The 19,028-nt window shown below is 34.3% G+C and overlaps 1 protein-coding gene across 6 annotated transcripts in view; it reads left to right on the top strand.

The window, feature by feature from the left end:
* Window positions 1-19,028, top strand: part of NF1 (neurofibromin 1) — a 249,354-nt gene that overhangs the window by 127,704 nt on the left and 102,622 nt on the right. For 4 of the 6 annotated variants that reach the window (XM_068531561.1, XM_068531563.1, XM_068531560.1 and 1 more), the window contains exons 30-35: window positions 4,878-5,013; window positions 8,946-9,008; window positions 13,649-13,807; window positions 14,348-14,445; window positions 15,711-15,857; window positions 18,216-18,362. In XM_068531561.1, coding sequence (XP_068387662.1) covers window positions 4,878-5,013; window positions 8,946-9,008; window positions 13,649-13,807; window positions 14,348-14,445; window positions 15,711-15,857; window positions 18,216-18,362 — 750 coding nt within the window. The remainder of the gene's footprint in view (window positions 1-4,877; window positions 5,014-8,945; window positions 9,009-13,648; window positions 13,808-14,347; window positions 14,446-15,710; window positions 15,858-18,215; window positions 18,363-19,028) is intronic. The other 2 variants (XM_068531562.1, XM_068531559.1) reach the window with 1 other exon arrangement.

Genomic DNA, 19,028 nt, shown 5'->3' with positions numbered 1-19,028 from the left:
CACCTGGGAAGTCCCAATCCCGTTGACTTTTGTAGTAACTTTCTAATTATTGTCCTAGCATTATCTTTTTAGTTGCAGATCATTTACTGCAGGAATTATTCTGAAACCTAAAATTTTTTGTCACTTTTTTTCTTAGAAACCATCAGTTGTTCCCCAGTGACTGCAAGAAAAAAACTCATCTGACTATAATCCACATCACTACTTGTCATTCTTTCATGTGATCTCTGTACTTTAACTCCAGTGAAATATGCGCGTGTTGTACATTTTTAAAGTGGCTTGACAACGTGGGGTTCATTGGGATTAGAGTTGCCTAATAAGTAATACCCATTTTCCCCCCACCAAGTTCAAAACCAAAAGGTCAGAGGGAGGGAGGGATGGGAGGGAAGCACGCAGGAATCAGCTATCTCCTTTATTTCTGATAAAAATGATTAAAGAGTGGGGCTTTAGATCCTGTGGGCATATAGTATAGGCTTGCTAATACATCACCTTGAATTGGAATCATCCTCCCCATCCCTTGCACAGCTGGGTAAACTACAGGCTTCCATCACAGGGACTGGCAAGCTTTTTATCACAAGTGGAGAGAAGACCAGATTATGTCTTTTCTGCAGGCAGACATATCTAGAATGGAGAGGATGGCACTGAACTGAGCATGCTTGACTCTGTTTTTTTTTTAATCTATCTCGCTCTTCCTCCTATAATGAGGATTGACTTAGGAGAAGGGAAAGAGGCCAAGGGGTAATGTAAGGTGCATTATAAAAACCACCATCTCCATGAAGCTTTCTACCTGTCCCCATGGTATCTGGCTTATAGTTGGCATTTCATAAATATTTGTTGAATGAAATTTTAAACACTTATGCTTGCTTCTTCTAAGCCACATCTCTTGTCTTTCAGTTAGGACCTTAACATTATTTTATTTTTTATTTTCAAGTTCAGAGCTTCTTGATGGTTTCTCTTCCTAAATAATTTTATTTGGCAACTTCGTATCAGTTATTTTTGGCTCTGCCTTTGCTGAAGTATCAACTGTAATATCTAATCAGAACTCTGGCACCTAAATTAACCAGTTATTGTTAAAATGGTTAAAAAGTTGTAGTTTAAAACTTAAAAGCAACATTCTTTTAATGTCATCTTGTATTTTGTTACCATTTAGCAATTTCACTTTCTCAAGGGTAAAAATTACTTAGAGAGTGAACTACTGCCTGAAAGAAATCTACTGTACTAAGTACTTTGGTACAGAGAAGGAAACTAGATGACAAACTTCCTATATTCAGGTTACTTAAAATCAAGTTGACGTCTTTTCTGACATGTAGAGGGCTTGGAAGTTGACACTGCTATGTTCACAACAAGAAAAAGCTGAAAACAGAAAATCAGCAACTCTTCTTAGATTCATCAGAGAATTGAAGGGCACCCCCCCCCCCAAAAAAAAGGGGAAAAACTGGCATGACAGCCAAATTCAGCGAATCCCAGCTTACAGGGAGAAACAGCTGCTGGAGTCAGTAACTGGTAGGAACACTTAGGCTGTAATTGACAACTTGCTGGAGGTTGAGCGTGGATTAGCTTGAGAATGAAAGCTCCTTGGGGCCCTGTGTCAGGGGGACCCCCACACTTCTGTGAGTTTGACCTCTAGAAACCCTACCAGGTTCTCATGGTGAAGATGGAAGAAAAGTCCCCTTGCGCTCTGGGCAGGGGAAGGGGAAAAGTAACCATTTTGTAATATGCGCATAGTGTTCTGTTCTCCCTTACAAAGGCCTGCCTTTAAGGGAAACTATCAGAGCCTTATCTGACCTGGAGGATGGGCAGTTACCCAACTTCAGCCTCCTCTAGCCTTCCTGACTCACATAAGGGGAGAAAAAAGCCTAAGAAATTCTTCTGAAGGTCACAGCCCAGCCACTCTGGCCCAATAAAACAATGGAGATATAAGCATAAGATTATAGACTGCTTCCCCTCCCCACTACCTCACTACTACATCAACAGGACTCCAGTGTATTAAAAGTGGGTTACAACCGAGAGCTTCAACACAGAGACTCTAAGAAGAAATTCCTAGGGAAAACTAGGGAATCCCAGACAACTAGGTAGACAAAAACAAGGACACTGGAAGAAATTGACACCTGTAGCTACAGCAAACATTAAACACAACCTAAGTCCTAGCCAGATTAACATATAACCTTACACTAAAGACCTCTTTGTTTCTGTTCCTGCTACCCATTATGTCTTAGGTCTTTCAACAAAAAAACTACAAAGCATGCTAAAAAGCAATAAAAATCGCAGTCTCAAGAGACAAAGCAAGCATCAGAACTAGACTCAGATGTGACAGATTTTGGAATTATCAGACAAGGATTAAAATAACTATAATTAATATGTTAAGGGCTCTATGGAAAAAAAGTGGACAACATGCAAGAACCGGTGGGTGATTTAAACAGAGATGGAAACTCTAAGAAAGAATCAAAAGGAAATGCTAGAAATCAAAAACATCCTAACAGAAAGGAAAAATGCCTTTGGATGGGCTTATCAGTAGACTGGACACAAATGGGAAAAGAATTAGTGAACTTGAAGATATGCCAATAGAAATTTCCAAAACTGAAATGCAAAGAAAAAGAAAAACTAAATGGAAATGAAAGTACATCTTATCAGAATGTGTGGAATGTAGTGAAATGTAGTATTTACAGCATTAAATGCATGTATTAGAAAAGAAGAACGATCTAAAATGAATGGCCTAAACTTTCACCTTAGAAAATTAGAGAAAGTTCAGTATAAACCTAAAGCAAGCAGAAGGAAAGAAATAAAAATTAGAAATCAATGAAATTAAAAACAGAAAAACAATAGGATAAAAAAACAAAAACAAAAGCTGATTGAAAATCAAAGGGAAAAATTTTTGTACACACAAACACTTAATTGAACACAAAGCTTCATTATAGATCAGAATTAATGGAATAGCCAATAAGTTATCATTGGCATGTGGGAGGCAGGAGGGATAGATGTATTAGAGGGACATCTGAAACAGACCAGCAGCACACCTGCTGCTGTGTTGACTCATTAAGAAAAAGTTCCCACAAAGTAGACAAGAACTGTCAAGGTTTCTAGGAATCTCTTCTAGCCCTGTTAAATATATTGTTAATCTTTTCTTTCATACGCAAAGCTTCTGTGCCCTCCATATCTCAGATTTGAGTTACTATTGTAGCTTCTTAAGTGATCTCCCTGCATAAAGCCCCCATTTTTAGACCAATCTCTTTTTAGTTCCCCATATATCCCAAGTTCATCTTCTGCCTCTGACTTCTTGGCAACCAGTTGCCATGTGAATTAATCGTGTCTATCTCTGGTTTGCTATTTTGTCTTTTATATCCTTGAATAATTGTACTCATTGCTTAGTGTGTACTTGTCTCCCCTCTTTGAGAAGTTCAAAGGCCAATTATTGTTGAATCCTCAGCACCTGGCATTAAGATGGCAAATAGTAGACGCATGATAAATGTTTATCGGATTGAATTGTGTGCTTGTCCTGCCTTCTTCTTTCTGAAATGCCCTTACTTCTTTTTGCCTATGCAGATTCTTTCCCTCCTTTAGAACTCACCTAGTCCATGAAATCTTTCCTGCCTGTCGTCTACATTAATTTCCAAACTCTTACTGTATCCATATGCTGCACCACATGGTGAGCTGCAAGGAATCTGGAGTGTCCCCAACTTTTATGTAATATGTAAATTAGTATAGAAAGAAAATTACTAGTTAAGAGATTGAAAACAAGTATTTATTCAATAATTGTTTTGGTAAGGTACTATGCTAGTTTTTAAGGGGTCAAAGATGACTACATCCTTCAAGGATCTTACAGTTTAGTAGGGGAGATAAGACATATAACAAGTAGTTAAGTTGTGACTTTCATAGGGAATGTGTTTTGAGAGTTCGATTGGGCAGCTCAAGTAAAGGTTTGTGGGTCTGAGAGCCACTGGGTAAAATTTAAACCCCATAAAGGAGGCATTGTAATTATTCCTGTCTTATTGATGGAAAAAATGAGGCTCAGAGAAGTTAAGTATCTTGACCAAGGTCATAATGGTCAATAAGTGGTAAAGCTGAAATTTAAACCTAGTGAGTCTGCCTTCTGAACATCTGCCTTTAATCACAGCACCAAGACTTTAGAATCATACAGAAGAGGGGCTTCCCTCGCGGTCCAGTGGTTAAGACTCCGTGCTTCTACTGCAGGGGGCACGGGTTCAATCCCTGGTCAGGGAACTACGATCCTGCATGCTGTGCAGCACGGCCAAATAAATAAATAAATACCTTTTAAAAAAAAAGAATCATACAGACGAATTAGCAACAGTAATTGAATGCGGGGAATAATGGAATACTGCGGGCAAAGACGACATCAGAGGTCACCTGAATGACATGATTGAAGCAGTAATGGTGCCATTGACAACATGGGGAACACAGGATGAGACATACAAGTAGGAGGAAAAAAATCAGCTGATTTTGAACAAACTGAGTTTTAGGTACTGGCAAGAGGGACACCTAGCAGTTAGAGATATTAAACTGGATATGAAGGGCAGTTGAAAATAGGGCCTGAATGGCCACAAAATATTGAAAGCATGTCTAACTTTACTGAAGTCATGGAAATAAAAGTTAAAAATGTGAGATGCACTCTCCTACCTACTAGATGGACAAAGGAATAAAAATCATATACTAAATTTGTGAAAATATAGGGGGAGCAGAATTTTTATACACAGTTCTGAAAATTGCCTTTTTTATAGTTGGTTTGTTTAAATCAGGTTCCCAGCAAAGTCCAAACGTTGCATTTGGCTGAATGTCTCTTAAGGAGTCTCTTTTAAGGAGTAAGTCTGTTTGTTTGTTTGTTTGTTTTTAATTGGTTTTGCTTTTTTTCTTTTTCCTCTCGATAGGTTAGAACAGTCAGAGAGCCTTGAGGAAAACCAGCGGAACCTCCTTCAGATGACCGAAAAGTTCTTCCATGCCATCATCAGTTCCTCCTCCGAATTTCCCCCTCAGCTACGAAGTGTGTGCCACTGTTTGTACCAGGTATGCTTAAGGTTAGAGATTACCACTATTAATCCACAGCTAAATTTAAAAGAATGCTTTACCAAAGAGGGATTTAGCTGCTAATAGTGGGTGGTTGATAATACTGAATCAATTTGGATGACTAATGCATTAAGAATTGTTTAAATTGGCTTTAAAAATATGAAGTAGTTTAAGGGGGTACTTTAAAAATAATAAATTTTCCTTGCGTTGAGAACAAGCTTAAAATGCACCAGATCTACTGGGTATAATAGATGTGATTGAAATGAGATATATTATGGAATTTTTGTTGTTGTTTTTATCTTGTACCTAAATTACTCATAGGGTCTTTCACATATGAGGCTGGTCTACTCCTTGCTTTTTGTGTTGTGAAATGCTTGATCCATAATTTTGATTTTTTCATTAAGCTCTCTTGTGTTTGTGTCAGGTTTTGCCAGGACAGGCTGATGTTTATTTTATGTAGAATGCTACTTATAAAATATATTGCATCATCATTCACGTCAAATTATTAGACTTTCCAACACTAGAACTGCAAGTAATGCTTCTGAGTTCAGATGTCCACAGTCATCCCCTCCTTGCTAAGGAAATTGCATCTGTGTTCTTTTATGGCTTCCACTGTGTTTTTGATCGGCATATGCAGTTTCAGAAATGATTTAATCACTCCAAGGGAGATTAGTGCAAATCCACATTAGCCTGTTAAAACTGTGATTCTGGAGGAAACATTAGTGGGTCTGGAGTTTGGGACAGGGGCAGGTATAGGGGAAAAAATTTATGCATTTATCAAAACCCATGCCTTTTGTGTCTTTTTCTTTGCAGAGTTATCCCCAGCCATTTGTTTTTTAGCACAGGGCTTCGGTTGCTTAGAGACGTTAGCAAGATCAGTGAAATTGTCATTTAAAAAAGCTGTTTCAGGCTGCTCTGTGTGAATTTTTCCCCCATTGCTATTTATAAAGATGTATCTGCTGTATCTATAAAAAAATGTTTCATCGTGGTTGTAGATGATGACGCATACTTAGCATTAAAACTCTCGTAATTTAATTTATCATGACTTTTCCTGCCTTTTCAAAACAGCTCAAGGAAGCTTAGGAGGGAGAGCCCCACATAATTTTTTTGTCTAGTTAAATCTGAGGCCAGAGGGTGGTTTAGTTATAATATGAAATCTAGTACAGTAAGTAATAGCTTAAGTTTGGGCATTATTCAGGTTTCTCTTTAAATCAAGTTCAGTCCTTCTGCTGTTTATAAAACTAGGCAGATAAGAAATGGTGAGCACATATTAAAAATAGTCTGGACCAACTTCTTGGTTGGCCTAATAGTAACTGTTTTCAGAGAGCAGATGAATTTCTCAAGTGGCAGTGGCTTTGACTTTAGCTGGTTAGAAGTGAATGGGTACTAACTACCTGGTTACATATATGGTCTAGTAGATTTTAGTAGAAATTCTTCATGTGGTTGTCTCCCTAAAAGAAAACAATTTTTGTATCATCAGCAAACTTGGAGTCCCATTTGATAAGGAAAAAGGAACTAAGTGCTTGGCACTTATTAGTAAGTACTTAGAAAATATTTAATGAAGGAATAAATAACCCCATTCCTCCCACCCAAGTAAACAAGATTCTTGCCAGCTTTCATAGTTAGGAAGGGAGGGAGGTAGTGAAAATAATGCAGAAAATAAAGCTAGTTGATAATTGGTGGCTTATTAACCACTGTGTGTTGTGCTTTTTAAAACATTCCATAATACAATATCCCATATTACAACAGACCTGAATTATTGTATTAAAATTTCACATACAATTATTCCCTTTAATAATATTATTTAAATGCTAGTGCATTCTGGGGACGTATTGGATAAACTTATTGTTGGAATGTACAACACTATAGAGGAAATACATGCTATGTTATTTATAAATAAGAGTTTGTTTTTTAATAAGTGACTGATAACAGGAAATTTTACATTTACTAATTAAAAATGAAAAAAAAAATAAACTTTGATCTCAAGATATTCTTTCATTGAGGCTCCTTCCAAATGTAGTTTTTCCCTTAGTTTGCTCTTTTATTTTTATTCATCTTCCCTCTTCTGGCTTTTCCTTGTTGCCCTTTTGACTTTGGCAATAACATAATGGTCCATTTGTACTTTTATGTTCTGCTGGGAGGGATAGTAGTCGATTGTTTTTTTCCCTCTAGTAAATATGTCTCCTGCTTTGGGACCTACTGGGGAAAATTTGAAAGCTGAGTATATTGCTAGCTAATAAATTTCTCTGAGCTTTAGGTCTTTTTACTTGAGTTAGTATTTTTGACTGTTAAGCCTTTTTAAAATCATGGTTTAACCAGGTCTTTCATTTTATATGCCTCCTTACTTAGTGGACTGGGTTAAGATTATATAGGAATAGTCAACTGTGAACATATGTTAGATTTATAACTGAGACATTTTCTCATGTAGTTATTTCCACTTTTCCTCCTGATAGTTTTGGAATAATGAGAAAATAATTCCCAGAGTGGATATTCTCCTAAGTTGTGGTGAGAGAATTCTGAGAAAGAGCTAAATATGATTCTAAATAAATGTCATCTTTTCCTAGCAAATGTGCTTCTCCAAGCAGAAGTAGTTTACACAAAAATTTTAAGGCTATAATTGATGGTTATATACCATAATTGAAAATAAAAAGTGTATAAAACTGCATTTTTGGGATAAATTGGGTTACTAGTGCTTTTGTATATAGTCTAAAGTTTGAATCAAAGCTCCTTGAGAAAAGGACTGTGTCTTCTGGTTTTATTGCTTTCTTCCAGTGCTTAGAATGGTATCTAGCAAGTAGGTGCACTGTAAGTACTTGGATGAATGGATGGACGGATGGATGAACAAATATCAAACTAATGCCAAGTTATTATGGGTTATGGTGTTGAATGCACAGAATTCCTAGAATAAAATGCCATGTATGGTGGATTAAAGAATTCTAATTTGTTTTCAAAATATTTAAAAAATAATTATTGTGCCTAGTCTAGTCCAATCAGGAGTCTTTTAATTTTAACAGAGCTCTTTGGCCTAGGAGGAGCTCTGAGAGATGAAACCAATATGTCTCTGTGGGTTTTGGGGGTTTTTTTGGGTTTTTTGTGTGTTTTGTTTTTTTTTTTTTTTGGAGACATTCTGATAAATGGTCAAATCTGTGAAAAATTTTAAGCAGGCTTACAGTTTTATTCTGTAATTTTCTCTGCAGTTTCTTCACTTTAATATTAATGCTTATTTCTAGTTGAGCTGATAACATTCTTTTCCCAAATGTTGCAGAGCTTTTAACCTCCTCTGATTAGAACTTTTTCAGGAAGTAGCCTGCAAAGAAAAATAAGTGAAATTGTAAGAGTAATCTTTCTTAAAGAGAGAGAGAGAGACTTTTAGCTCAGAATCTCTAAAGTGTATTTTTCTATTATATTTAGCCATTTAATGTTTATTTTTTTAATCAGTAGGATAGGAATTCAATGCCAGCTATTGAAAAAAGAACTTTTTAAGTCAATTGAAGGATACACAGAGAAGTATATATAAATATATGTATCAAGAAAAAATTATGTAGACGCATAGAAGTGTTTTTAGAGTATGATCTATTTGTAATGAACATTTTATATAAAATTTATCAAAAGCTAGGATTTAACTGAAATGTAAATATTAAATATCCTCACATTCACTTGAGGAGAGCTTTTCTGCGATTTATAGCCAGAAATAGTAGATATGATTGTCTCAATATTTCTTGCTATTTATTTAGTGCTTTGGCTTAAAAATGTAATAAAAATTAAAATCCAGAGATAAAATTCATCCCTCAAAATTAAGTTGATTCCTAATTTTTTGTTGATTCCATTTGTGTTACATTTTGATCATGTAATTTTATGTACAAGCCAACATTGTTTTTGTTGCTGTATGTAGTTGGTGCTGTGACTTGTTTGTGCTCATCTCTGTTCTGTAGGCAACTTGCCACTCCCTACTGAATAAAGCTACAGTAAAAGAAAAAAAGGAAAACAAAAAATCAGTAAGTTTGGAGAACTTTTTTTTAGCTGTTTCTTTCAAAGCAAAACAAAAATCTTTTGCTGTTTGTTAAGAACATCTTCCCTTCAGCCTATTTGACCTTCACTGTAAAATCATTCTACTAATTCTGGCACAAAATAGCTTTCATTTCAATTAACCCTGGAATTAAGTTACATTGAAACATTCTCTGTGTTCCTTTGGTTTGATTTATCCCAAAGGCATTTTGGGGGCATTTGTTGCATTGGATATCCCTGGTCTAATTTTATTATTTATTTTTTAAATTATAAATGAATGCAAAAGAAACTTAATTTCAAGGCCTTAGGAAATGCTGACTCTCTTCATTCTTGCTTCTTGTTTGCAGGTAATGTGAGTGATTTCTTTTCCTAGAGATGAAAGTTTTTCTTAATTGTTAGAAGTACATGGAAGGAAAGTGTCACTTTCTAAATCTTACCTAAAAGTAGCTAAGGTTTATTTTTTACTTCTTATATTTTTATCTAGACAGTCTCGGCCAGGATTTAGATAATTGTGCTTAGATTATAAAAATTCTAATGGTAAAAGGAAACCACTTTTACTTTAGAGAAAATCATTATTAAACTATTGGGACTGAGAATATAGTACTTTGAAATAAAGGAAAACAGTGAGTCCATATTTATAGAGAAACACCTTATTTGCAAACATGATATGCATATACTTACCTGCTTCTATGAACTTGCCCTAATTTAAAAGGAAGAAAATTATGATAGTCATAGTTATTTTCTTCCTGTGAGTGATAGTTGTCCAAAATATTAATGCGCATTCATTTTAAATTTGCCATTATCTGTCAGTATGACTGATCTTTATCAGGCTCAGTACTACCTTTGTTCATACAATCCAAATGAATTTAGAGAAAGATGTAAAGAAAACCTTTAGGAGTCATGTAGGTAGTTTACTTTAAAAGGTGAAATTTAGTGTATAGTATTCATCTGGTTTCATCTTTCATTTCTCGTCTGAGCTTTACATATAATAAATTTCTATTTTAAATTCAGAACTAAATTAAAATTTAGAGACATGCTTTTATGTCCATTCAAGAGATTCTTCTTTGGATATGTTAAGTAAATTTGGTCAGCTGTGAGCAAATGGATTGGATTGGATGGCCATCTTAATAAAAACATTTCTTTCTAATGCTTCAGCCTTCTAATTCTCAGCATATGTGGATTTAACATAATATACACCATCACTGTTGAAATTAATTTACTATTTCTAACACTCTTGTTTGGTGTTTTACTAATACCATTGTGTAGTATATCACATAAATTAAAATTCAGGCTTTCTCTGTTTCTCTAGAGCATGTTTTTTAGCCTTCCTAACATTGCTTTATTTATTAAGATTTTGTCTAAAATTGTTCCTTGAAATGTTTTTTTCTACTAGTGTTATTTTCAGGTTTAAAAAAAAATGTTTCTGGGTAACACTAAGTTTTGGAATGTATTTCTCAGCACAAGTGATATGAGGTCCTTGTGGAAACAAAGGAAATCTAATTGGCAATTTGAGATATTTTAGAACACATTCCGAAGTATGAAGACAGTAGAGTTATTATAAATTTAAAATGTTGGTTTATGGAGTTGTTGGCTTAACAGAATCTAATGATCTAAAAAGCAAGTTAACTTTCTTTTGGGGTGTATGTACCATCGATTGTAATGTGTAAGATATGGAGAGAAGGTTCTGGCTTCTGGTATATAGCTGTGTAATCATATTATAGATAATTCTCTTTATCATACTCAAACATATACTGTAAATTAGATTTCCTTTGAGAAGTTGTCAACCTAACTCAGGTAATTAAGGATAGATGGGTTGTGATTCTCTTGATGATGTACAGTGTATGACTGCCTTTATTTGTAACCTGTAGTTCAGCTTTTATGGGGGGGTGGGCGGGGAGGTAAATAAAGGGGACATTTGGCTGATAATTGGTTTCAGCACTCAGACTGGCCCTACTTTGACCTTTTATGCAGAATGTCTTTTGGATACAAATTAGATTTTTGCAGATTAAAAATAAAAACAACTTGAGTATGTGTATATTATGAGGTAAAATTACACTGATGTTAATTTGTGGTGAAAGGAAAAGAAGTATTTTAGTAAATTAACTCATAAAATTTGTTGTTGAGCATTTTTATGGATATTGATTATTTTATCAGGTTTTAGTTCCAAAAATATACTGTCATTGGTGAGATACATAATTTTATGATACATGAAACAATGTGTTCTTGTAGTGTGGATACTTTTGAGTTTTGACATGAATTATTTTTGAAGATGTGGAAGTTAGTGAAGGTGTAGTACCTTTCATAATTTTTACAGTATTCCATTAGGGAAATAATTCACTCAGATATTCATTAAATTCTGAGGCTGCGTAATATTGAGTTTAGATCAGGTATAAATGTGTGTCACACTTTAAGAGCTTTTCTGTCCTAGAGAAAACCAGGAAATAGCTACTCTAAAAATGCATTTTAAAAGAGTTCTCTGTGTGCATATAAGTAATTGATTTTTTTGAGACACTTTCCCAGCAGGTTAGTATTTTATAATTAACCAGTTCTTTGGAAACCAAACTCTTAACTTTTACTTCTTTAAAAACCATTTCAGGATTTTAATGGATTAAACTGAATACATGCGATTCTTTTAAAACAACCTATTTGCAATTATAAATATAAAGCAGTTTTTAATCCCGTTCCTTCTTGCTAACTCACTCCTTAAAGGCTTTAAAAATTTGTAGGTTTGTTGAGGTGTTTCTTATCTTTTAAGATTAAAATTTGTGAGTTCGAAAAGAAACAGTCAGTAGTAATGGTGGTCTGTGAACATTCTAAAATTTATGAAGAGTTTTGTCTGTGCGAAAGTAAACGTTCATTTTTCTGTTCCCACTCCCCGAAAGGTTAAACACTGTACTAGAGTAGTAAAAGCACTTGTGTTTTCTTCTTAATTCTGTTTCCAAAACTGTATTTCAGCTAAAAATAACTAAAACAGTATTTAGGTTTTAAAGCCATTCTTCTAAGACTGCTGTGTTTAGCCACCTTCACCAGTTTCCTCTTACTGAGGTGTAAGGTTGTCCTTCATGCGATAGCACTCCAAGTACTATAACACCAAGAAAGCTTCCTGAGCTATGCAGTATACATGAAGGTGAGAATATATTAGTTATAACTCACCCCTGTTATCACCTCTCACAAAGATTTTCTCAGCTTAAAAAGTCATTCTCTAAAGTCTTATTTTTACTAACTTCGTATCATATATAGTTGAAAATTATTTTGAGATTTTAGGCAGTGAATAAGAACACATTTAATATGTATATACCACATGAAGCACTGAAGGAAATAGAATGAAGTGAAATGATTCTTATTCTTTCCAGAGTTAATCTTGAGTCAGTCAGCCATGGGAATTCATGACAAGAAGTATTACTTTTTTGAGGCATTGTGAAGAAAACTAGAGCTATGTGAGATTCTGCATATAAATCTTGTTTTCTCATTTTCCCCCAATAGCCTTTGAAATGCAGGTATATCCTTGGAATCCCAGAATATTGAGTGGAGTACGGCGCCTTGCCGTTAGGCAACACTGCTTTAAGCAGCAGTTAGCCACGCTAAGCATGAATAGTTGTCGAGATTTAAATGTTATATGAGTGTTCTTTAAAAATAAATATGTGTGTGTTATCTGTAACAAATGTAAATTTCAGAATACTATAATTTTCATGTGTTAATTTAAAGCAGGACACGCTAGGAAAAGATGGGAGCTGAGCCAGCTTCATAACACTTTCCCAGTCTAATTTACCTTCAAAGTGGAATGTTCTAGAAAGAGAAAAAGAGAAAATAAATCCATTTAAAATGTTGGGCTCACATTGTTTTTCAGTGTGGGCAACGATTCCTTGTCTCTTTAACTTTTTTTATTTGGCAGAATTACAAATTGAGGTACACATAGGGGTTCTCTCTTTTGCTGGTGGGATCCGTTTTTCTTTTAGGTCCCCAAGAATTCTCATTCCTCCATGGTTTAAATAATAAGTAGGTCCTTATATTATAAAGCATTCTGATGAAGAAAAAGAACTGGCAATAATGTTACTTGTAAGTAAGTTTTTTCTCTCGATAGGAATCAAAGAAAACTAAGTTTTGTTTTGTATATGGCAAGCGTTTTGCTCAAGAAATTTAATTGTACCTGGTATACAGCAAAATGTAAGTATTTACCGTTAGGTATTGGATGTTTCAGGGGTATGCTGTTGAAAACTTATTTAGCTTTGCCTTACAAGAGTTGACCACACTCTCATGTCTTCTGATCTTAGTAAAATATGATAATCCTTGTGTGAAAATTTGTTCTGCTTTTGTTGCTCATCAAACCTGCAGTATAAACAGTGATGATAAAATGAAGATCTTTTTTCAGATCTCGTCTACACAACTCATCCATGAGACTTCTCTTTTTTTCTTAGATGCCTTTATTGTGCTTTTGAATGATAGAGGGCAAGAATTGAGGATAAATTTTTGTTTACTGATGTTTTGGGAGTAGGAAAAATTAGGTGTGTGTTGTTCACAAGGATTGGTCTATTCAGCGTTTTTGTGCAAAGTTTGACTTTCGAGCCCTTTCTTCCCATTTCCTTGTTTTAATTCAAACCATATACTGAATTTCTCAACTCCTTGTTTCTAGGTGGTTAGCCAGCGTTTCCCTCAGAACAGCATCGGTGCAGTGGGAAGTGCCATGTTTCTCAGATTTATCAATCCTGCCATTGTCTCACCATATGAAGCAGGGATTTTAGATAAAAAGCCACCACCTAGAATCGAAAGAGGCTTGAAGTTAATGTCAAAGGTGAAGAATCGTTTTGATAATATAACTATTCAAAATTTCTCTTCCGTAAATTTTCAGTTTTTCATATTCACTGTACTTTCTCTTAATTTTTGAAATGCCCTGTGGTTTTCACTTATATGCTTTTGTTTTATTTTTATTTGTTTATATTACAAAGAAATTCATTAGACTGATACCGATGGACCTTGTTATCATTTGAAAATATTTTAGCAAATGTCTTCTGAAGATGGTTTTCTATGTAATCATTATGGAAATTCTGAAATGGAAACCAAAATGTATACTATATGATTTTTAAATTAAAAAATACATTAAAATTTTAATTTGTATTTTGTATATGTAAATATATACGTGTTTATATAATTATATTCATATTTGGGAAAGCATAGAAACAAAACCTAGTATTTATTGAATGAGCAATAATTGATTTTAACTACCAGTAGAAATTGTATCAGTGAGAAAATTAATATTTTTTAAAGAATATATGAAGGTGTAGCTTTCATAAATAAATAATCAGATCCTTTATAACCCTATTTTATTGTTTAGATACTTCAGAGTATTGCCAATCATGTCCTTTTCACAAAAGAAGAGCACATGCGGCCTTTTAATGATTTTGTGAAAAGCAACTTTGACGCAGCACGAAGGTGAGCAGCCTGCTACTTAGCCAGTTGCTCTGTTTGGATCAAATATTTTCAGTTTCACTCATGTCTATGTACTTGATCTACATGAAGCTCCTGTGTAGGTTTTTTTTCTTTTTTCTCTCTTGGTCAAGAACATAATCTTATTTTATTTCACTATAAAAGACAGTAATGAAATAAAATGATATTCTTTATAATCTGGTAGTGATTTCCATATTTAAAAACCAGGAGGGATTTTTGACATATCTACTAAAATAAAGGATTTGAGTTTGCCACAATATGGAGGAGAGGAAGAAGGAAAAAGATTTCTTTCAGTAAAAACTAAAACCAAACTGGTACGGATGATGCATTATAGTGTATATAATCACAGGTTTTTTTGACGTTAGAATATTTTTGATACTTTAATTTGGATATGTATGTAAACTAAAAATTTACTCTTTAAACCACGTGATGCAAATGCGTAAGATTTTGTTCATGAGTAACTGGACAACTGTTGAAGTTTTACGATTTTAGAAAACTTGAGTTCTGCTAGGTTCCCATAACTAACTAGTTGCTTCTCCTTATCTCTCTGAGTTGTTGGTTTATCTGTAAAGTAGGTATAACACTATGTTTGCCTGTGAGTTGATTTTAGAGAAGCAAATGACATAACTTATGACAAAGTGCTCTGTAAATGTAAGTTAACGTCAAGAATTCTACTTTTCATACAGTGTGAATCTAATTGTTTTGGCTCACAGTCTAAGCTATACTTGTACAACACTCTCTTCCAATTTTTCATTATAGTTCCTGCGAACTTCTCTCTAATTGGAGTTTAAAAGGTGTACTGTTGGACTGCAAATCACATTGGAAAGAAAGTGAATGTCAGCATAGGATTTATATTCTGGCAGATTGACTACCCATAGAAAGTTAAAAGAACAAAGGTTCTGATCCTGGCTTTGACCTAAGAGGCTGTATAACTTTGGGGAGGTCTTTTGTCTTGTCTGGGCCTCCGTTTCCTTATCTGTAAAGTACTGGCTTCTATACAAAGTCTCATCTGTTTAAATTTCGTTGTCTGACTTCAGAGCCTACTCTGAAGCTGTAGCCAGGTATCAGAAATGGAAGACCAACTATCTCCTTGTCTCTTCTTGTTTTGCTTAATGATAGTCACATGTGTGAATAAAACCTCCATATTTGTAATAGCAGTAATTTCACAAAGTTACTTCACATAGATTTAATTCAAACATAGATGTGAGTATATCTGGTTTTGAAATTCTAATAACTTTGCATTTTTGAAGGTTTTTCCTTGATATAGCGTCCGATTGTCCTACAAGTGATGCAGTAAATCATAGTCTTTCCTTCATCAGTGATGGCAATGTGCTTGCTTTACATCGTCTACTCTGGAACAATCAAGAGAAAATTGGCCAGTATCTTTCCAGCAACAGGTAAAATTTCCCTGTCATGAGGATATTGAAAAGTCTCAGCTTAAATTTTTTTTTTTTTTAGTATTTATTTATTTATAATTTATTTTTTGGCTGCGCTGGGTGTTAGTTGCAGCACGTGGGATCTTCGTTGAGGCATGCGGGATCTTTATTTGTGGCATGCGGACTTCTTAGTTGTGGCATGCATGTGGGGTCTAGTTCCCTGACCAGGGATCGAATCCGGGCCCCCTGCACTGGGCATGTGGAGTCTTACCCACTGGATCACCAGGGAAGGCCCAGTTTAAATTTATACTAATAAAATTATTGGTCATGAATAATGCTTTTTACTTTGCATCTTCTTAGATAAGAATTATGATTTGGAAAGAGAAATGTAGACTCTTTTTAAAAGTATATAGGCAACAGGTTAAGTCATATTAAATGATCAACCAACCTACATCAGTGCTACAGACTTTTTTAAAAATATTAAGCTAAGAGGGAATTAATCCTCTGGTGGTCCAGTGGTTAGGACTTGGCGCTTTCACTGGGTTTGATCCTTGGTGGGGGAACTAAGAATCCTACAAGCCGTGCGGCACAGCCAAAAAAAAAAAAAAAAAAAAAAATTAAGCTGAGAATTCACAAATTAGCCTTTTGGGTTTTTTTCTGGTTTGCAAACATAATGTACAACAAGACATAGAGAAGTTTAAATATACTAGAAGTTCAAATGAGTATTGGCATCTGAATCTGAAGAGCAGCTTAATTCTTAGGAATTTAATAATTAAAACATTGCTATTCTATTGCAATCCTATAATAATCCCATTTGTGATACTCTAAGTATATGCAAATAGCTTTATATAGACAGTACTTAATAATTGAAAATTATTAATTTGGGAATTGTTTCATTCGCTGTTTTTAGTTAAAGTCTCTTGTAGCCTGAATCATTTGCTGTCCTTTCTAGTTATGTATGTTTATAAAGGGCCCAAACTCCTATGTATGAGTTCTCTTACGTAGGTAAAATGAGTCTAGATTACTTTTAAATGGCAATAAAAATGGTTTGCTCATTCATGGGTAAAATAGAAGACCATAAAGCTAAGGCTAGCAACTAATTAGGAAATGGAAGTTTAAAAGAGAGAGCATTTTAATCCTTTAAGAGTTGTTAATGGATTGAAGTAGACATGGGTATGACTAATATGTGCCTAAGATAGAAAGAGGAAGATGCTTTCTATATCTGTGTGACACTTAAACTGTGGAACTGTTAAATGCAAACGTTCTTTTAAATGCATTTTTTAAGTGCAAACTCTTATATAACTTACAATCATATTCATGTAGTTTAATACTAGAGAGTTTTTCTTCAATTTGGTTTTTTAAAAAAAGACACATTGCAAACATACAAAGAAGTATAGACCATAATGTAACAGAGACCCATGTCTACCACCTAGCTTTAACATTATTTATTTTGCTGTAATTACTTCAGATCTTTATAACATTTTATTTCTTGGGGAAAAAAAGGTATTACTTCTCTCTTGTGTAACTGACAAGAAAAAGGAAATTACAGGTATAACATAGGTACATATAGTATAGTTTTGTGTGGTTTAAAATTTTACAGCAATGATACACTGAGTATAGTCTCTTCACACAATATTCTATTTGAGATTTATCATTTATTTTAACTTAGTATTTCATTGAATGACTATATGACAGTTTATTTTTGCACTTCCTAAATGATGGATATTTAGGGTTTCCTGTTTTTTATTATTTTAAATAGTGATGTAATAAATATTCTTCATGTTCGTCTCCTTGCGTATTACGTAATGGGTAATTGCCGAGTTCTGGGGTATACACAACCTCAACTTTACTAGATGTTGCCACATTACTTCTCACAGTGTACATGCTTATTTACACTTCGACAGCACTGTGTGAGAGTACCTCTTTATACACATCCTCATCAAAATTGGCATTAGCAGACTTCATAATTTTTTGCCAGTTTGATGTTTGTGAAATAATATCGTTATCTTTAGTTTTAAATGTTTAATAGTTGTTGAAAATTCATATTTACCCTGGTTAAGCAGAAATCTGATATCAGGGACAGTATGTCCACTTCCTAAAAAGTGGATCAGAATGTTATATTTACTTACTGATTGCCCATTTAATGGTAATGGATTAATACTAGAACAAAATGAATTTTTATGTGAATTTTGTAGTTTGGGGAGTGGTCATATTTCTGAGACGTCTCAGTGTAAACTTAAAACCCCTGAGCTCTTTTGGATGCTGTTTACAAATTAGCAGGAACCACCAGCTGACAGTAAAAAGAAAAGCAGCCAGTGACAATCTAAAGAAATGTGTTCTGCTAAATGTGAACTGCTACTTTTTTCTTGCTATATCTAGGGATCACAAAGCTGTTGGAAGACGACCTTTTGATAAGATGGCAACACTTCTTGCATACCTGGGTCCTCCAGAGCACAAACCTGTGGCAGATACACACTGGTCCAGCCTTAACCTTACCAGTTCAAAGTTTGAGGAATTTATGACTAGGTAAAGTACCACCTTGAAATGATGATTGCTTTCTTTTTCGATGAGATGCAAGGTTTACCACCAGGCCACTTGTTAGCTATGCTTGTATATTTGATAGAGAATTCTTAGGAAGGATGTACTTAATGACCACATTGCCATGTTTTGGAATCCCACTTTTCTCTTACCCTGTGTATTGTTGAAATATGCTTTGTTTCATAGTTGATTTTCTTATAAAAATAATAGCATCTTATTGAATAGTACTTTGTCATATTGTTTTGAGGTGTTTTTGCATTTAATAGTTAAAAGGGAGGGTAGATAACATTATTTTCATATTATAATTAGCGAAAACAGAGTTCCAAGTGAGTAATTAATTTGCCTAAGATTCCATACCTGATTCATAGGTCCTTTGGTTCTAAGTGCTGAACTCTTTCTACTACACTGTAACATTTTTTAGAACCCTCCTGAAAGTTAATGATACTAGCTTCTTTTAGATTGAGGCTCAGAAAATATAGTATACTTTAATATTGCTATAAAATTTCTGTAGACATTTGTTTTGAATCTCATTTAGATGGATTTAGTTTGGATCCTCATTGTTAGACATTCACCACTATGATGTTACAGTGAAGATAGTTTGCTGAATTCTTTAGTCTTTATAAAGTACCTTTCATACTACTTTACACTTAGTCA

Source organism: Eschrichtius robustus, chromosome 20, assembly GCF_028021215.1.
Source record: "Eschrichtius robustus isolate mEscRob2 chromosome 20, mEscRob2.pri, whole genome shotgun sequence".
Classification (NCBI taxonomy): domain Eukaryota; kingdom Metazoa; phylum Chordata; class Mammalia; order Artiodactyla; family Eschrichtiidae; genus Eschrichtius; species Eschrichtius robustus.
This window is presented reverse-complemented; position numbering and strand designations above follow the sequence as displayed.